Below are 4254 nucleotides of genomic sequence, written 5' to 3' on the forward strand. Positions count from 1 at the left end.
AACTGCTTTATTCAGTGTTTTTAGTGTTTTTTGACTGAAGGAATCCTAACCGGGAGAAGCTGACTGCAATGTTGCCAATGGTGGTGAAGGCAACAACTCCCATGATCCCACGGTGCTTCACCACCTCATTGAACTTCCTCTGTTATTGTTTTAATGATTGAACGAAACCCCCTAGTAGTAGAAATTACACACTATATGATTCACATAAACAAACAACACTTATCTTTCTATATTCTTAATGCCACCGGGTCGGACATAAACAATATCACTTTTGTCCACAGGGGGCGCCAGAGTCAAGTATTGTGATATTTAGATGTGTCTATGTGTCAGATTACTGGAAAGCCTACCTGGACCTGCAGTTTGGCTCGGAGAGAGTGAGACAGAGAGAGATAGACAGACAGAGAGACAAACAGAGAGAGAGAGACAGAGAGAGGATTGACTCACCTGGTTGAGGACGAGCTGAACACACACACACCAGGCAGAGCAGGAGTGTGAAGTGAACACGTGAAATCATCTCAACACAATCTGTAAAAAAACCCCATAAACAAATATCAGCTGATGGTTAAACTGTTTATTCTGTATTTTTACATGTTTAATGTAAAATAACATAATTCACTAACAAAGACCAGCGAGGATCATTGTGACGTTTGGAGTTCATCTGCTGAAAGTGGAAAGTTTCTCTGATCTCACTGAACATCTGATTTTAAGGGGCAGGGCTTACGAGCAGGATTTATGACATCACAAATAGTTCAGGAAGTTAGTCCTGGTCCAGTCTGTAATTTCCACAGTGTGATCCATCAGTGCACCGACACTGAGGACCTTACATCTTAACTTAATGAACAACATTCGCATATTTAAAGATTTTTAATGAGGCAGACGGAGTCAACGACTTTTTAAGGATTTGAATATGGAAATTATACTTTTATTATTGTTCTTAATTCATCTCTGGAGGGGATCTTAAAGGAAAGAATCTATGTAATTATTGTTCATTGTGCTGATCATTTATATGAAACTCAAGGAGTCCAGAGTGTCAACTAATATCTGAACGACATCTAAAGAAAGACAGGATGTTTGACTCATAAAATTGGGTTTGTGTTCCTCAAAACTTTGTAAACAATGTTGAGTTAAAATAACGTTTATAGTGAATATCTTTGGGTTTTAGATGGTTGCAGGGGCGGAGCTAGGGAAATATTCACAGGGTGGCCAGAGGGTGGCAGCAATAATCAATCACATATATCAATCAATTTGCTTGGAAAAGCCCACAAATGAAGATATTTAGAACATTTTAAGTTGCACAAACTCAATTTTGTAAGTTAAAAAACATTCCTGATCAAGTTGCTTTAGTAATTTCAAGTGACACTGACTTCATTTTGAAATTTTTATTTGTACTGTAAAAGTAAAAAGTTACCCAAGGTAACTCAGGTACATTAAGTTACCTAAATACTGTTTGAGTTGAACTAATTCATCAGGTTTTACAGTGTTTACGATCTCCTTCAACTGGTGGTTTCAGTAAAACAAACTTTGATTATATCACAAATATTTAAAATACTAAACAACTTTAAGTTCACTCACAACAACCGAGTTGCTTTAACAGTTAATTTTGAGTTTAAATCTTGTGAATTAGTGACTTATGATATATTTCTGTTAACGACTTTTATCAAGGTCTGTTGTTTTACAGTGTATTTGTAGAAACACTGATGAGTGACAGTCTGATCTGGTGCAGAGGCAGATGTGTGATCACAGCTGGAAGCAGCAGCAGATTAGAGCCGCTGTGGTGTTAAAACTTATCAAGAGATCAGCCAGTTAAAAGCTGTCAGAGGATGTAAATGGAGCTAATTAGTCTGTTGTCATTATCAGTGTGGGAACATTCCTGCCCATCACACACAGCATCAACTGCCCAGAAAACTATCACATCTGCCTCAAACAGCACCTTTTAAAGACATTTCTGTGCACTAATCTGAAGAAACTGGTTTAAAACCATCTAAATCTTACCTTGTAAATCCTGAAAGTCCCAAAAAAATCCACTTGTCTTGTGTTTCTGACTTTAAACTTTTCCTCCCGAACGAGCTCTGACTCTGTGCAGCAGCAGATGTCTGCTGGTCGGACCTCTTCCACCTCTCAGCGCTGGCTGCAAGTTCAAATCCACTTTACACCCGCTATTATCCACATATTAGGAGGAGGACACGCCCACTCCTCTGTCCCCATAATACACCGCCCAGTGCAGAGAGAGAGAGAGGGAGAGAGGAGGGAGGAAGTGAGACTGGGGAAAGCCTGAGAAAGAGACTGAAAGAGAAAGAAAAGGAGGGGGATGAGTGAAAGAATGGGAGAGAGACACTGAGAGAGAGGAGGAGAGAGAGAGGCATTAAAGGGCCACCCCAGAGATTTATTATCACTCGTCCATAAAGGCGGGACGACCTGCGAGGCGGATTTAAAAAAAAATCTAATATATAAATATGTGATTATACTTAATACAGCGTCCTACATTTCCCATAATGCAACTTACACCATCCCTGCCTTTAAAACCAGTGAGGTTAAAACTGATGTAACACACACTTTCCTTTAGTTTCAGTAGATAATTTACTATAAAAAAAACACACAAACAACCTCGTTTGACAAAATAACACATTTACACTTTTTATTGGTACAAATATCAAAAATGACACATTTGTAAATCTGTAAAAATCACAATTAATTTCAGAGGAACATTTAAAAAAAGCAAACAGTTCTTCTCAGTGTTTAAAGCATGTTATGATTCAGTAGAACCTCAGACAGGTTGAAAGGAGAACCTGGAGAACCTCACTGTGGTACCAGATCGTCAGTTAGGTGGTTCTAGGATTCCTTCAGGATTTTTAGTTTACTTTCAGATGTTCTAGGAGCTGATTCAGGAAGTTTTTAATGTCCTTTAGTATTCTTAGTTTGTTGTAATGATCATTAAGGATGTTCTATGGTGCCTTTAGTTGGTTCTAGACATCCTCTGGGAGGTTCTACGGTTGTTTCAGGTGGTTTTAATGATCATTTAGGATGTCCTGGGTTTCTTTAGGTGGATCTTACAGTTTTTTAGGAGATTATAGCCATTTTAGGGTAGTTTGGGGCTTTTTACTTTTTAAGATGTGCTAGGGTTACCTCAAGCCGTCCTTAGGATGGTTCTAGATCATTTAGAAGGTTTTAGAGTTTATTTCTGTGATTCTAGCGTTACTCAAGAATCCAGAGATTGTATGTCTCCTTTAGCTGGTTGAAGACCTACAGTAGAGAACATATTTTAGAGGAATGATTTGAATCCCTCCAGTAGAGTTACACAAACCCGGAGAACCTGAAGAGAACTGAAGCTGTTTTTTCTCTGTCAGTTTCTGACTCTTAAATTAGAACAAAAACACAACGTCTTCATCGATATAAATCTGTGTTTTCTATCTAACGGGGTCAGAAGTCTTCAAACAGGTCCTCATCTGCTGTTGAACTTGCTGCTGCAGCATCTGTAGAGCGCTGCGGCTTATTGGATCCTGCAGGGGGGTCGGTCCTGCACACACACACACACACACACACACACACACAGGTCAGTGGGCTAATGAAGCTGGTTTACAGCAGAGTTTTCCTGTTGAGACGGGAAGTGTATCATGTGGCCCATAGGGAGCAAGACTAGAAACACATGGGCCGCTTTTATACCTGTGTGTATGTAGGTAGGTGTGTGTGTGTGTGTGTGTGTGTGTGTAATTGTGGCCCAGCAGCTCCCCCACCTTAAATGGTCTACATCAAATGCTGGACTCGACTACCTGTGTGTTTTACCACGTACAGGCTCATGTTCTCTTCCAGAAGCTCATATATTCTGCCTTCCCTTGAATGTAACGTCGTGTGATGTTCAGGGTTCAGGAAGCACAATTTCAGACGCACAGAGGATGAAGGAAGGATCAAGGATGCACAGCAGGTAGTGGAATAAAGAGGGCAAGAGGAGATCAAGGGAGGGAAACTGAGAAGGAAGGCACAAATGTAGGCCAACTGGTCAACAGGACTTGATCCTCGAGGGGCTGCTTTAGAGGAGCTGTTCAGTTTCTTACGAAGAGTCTGAAGCCAGCAGCCTGTCAGGTACGTCACTCCTCCGCTCTACATGCAAACAAACCTGGACATAATTCCCTTTTGTATATACCGAACTTTGTACGATTTCTCTGTAATTTCTAATAATAAGACGCAGTGTGATGAAGCAGTGTGGGATCATGGGAGTTGTTGTCTTCACCACCATTGGCGTCATTATTCAGTAGAAAA

The 4254-nt window shown here is 40.3% G+C and overlaps 2 protein-coding genes across 2 annotated transcripts in view; both read right to left on the reverse strand.

Moving 5' to 3' along the window:
• The window catches only part of LOC118333081 (versican core protein-like), a 30751-nt gene extending 28528 nt beyond the window's left edge, over positions 1 to 2223 (reverse strand). Inside the window, 2 exon segments of the mRNA XM_035668591.1 lie at positions 445 to 525; positions 1993 to 2223. Of these exon segments, the coding sequence (XP_035524484.1) occupies positions 445 to 514 (70 nt within the window). The 5' untranslated portion in view covers positions 515 to 525; positions 1993 to 2223.
• Positions 2224 to 2608: 385 nt separating this feature from the next.
• Positions 2609 to 4254, reverse strand: part of xrcc4 (X-ray repair complementing defective repair in Chinese hamster cells 4) — a gene marked incomplete at its 5' end in the record, with an annotated part of 24220 nt that continues 22574 nt past the window's right edge. Inside the window, 1 exon segment of the mRNA XM_035668592.1 lies at positions 2609 to 3514. Within this exon segment, the coding sequence (XP_035524485.1) occupies positions 3418 to 3514 (97 nt within the window).

The sequence above is a fragment of the Morone saxatilis genome, unplaced genomic scaffold (assembly GCF_004916995.1).
Source record: "Morone saxatilis isolate NCDOM2014 unplaced genomic scaffold, NCSU_SB_2.0 Contig21, whole genome shotgun sequence".
Taxonomy (NCBI): domain Eukaryota; kingdom Metazoa; phylum Chordata; class Actinopteri; family Moronidae; genus Morone; species Morone saxatilis.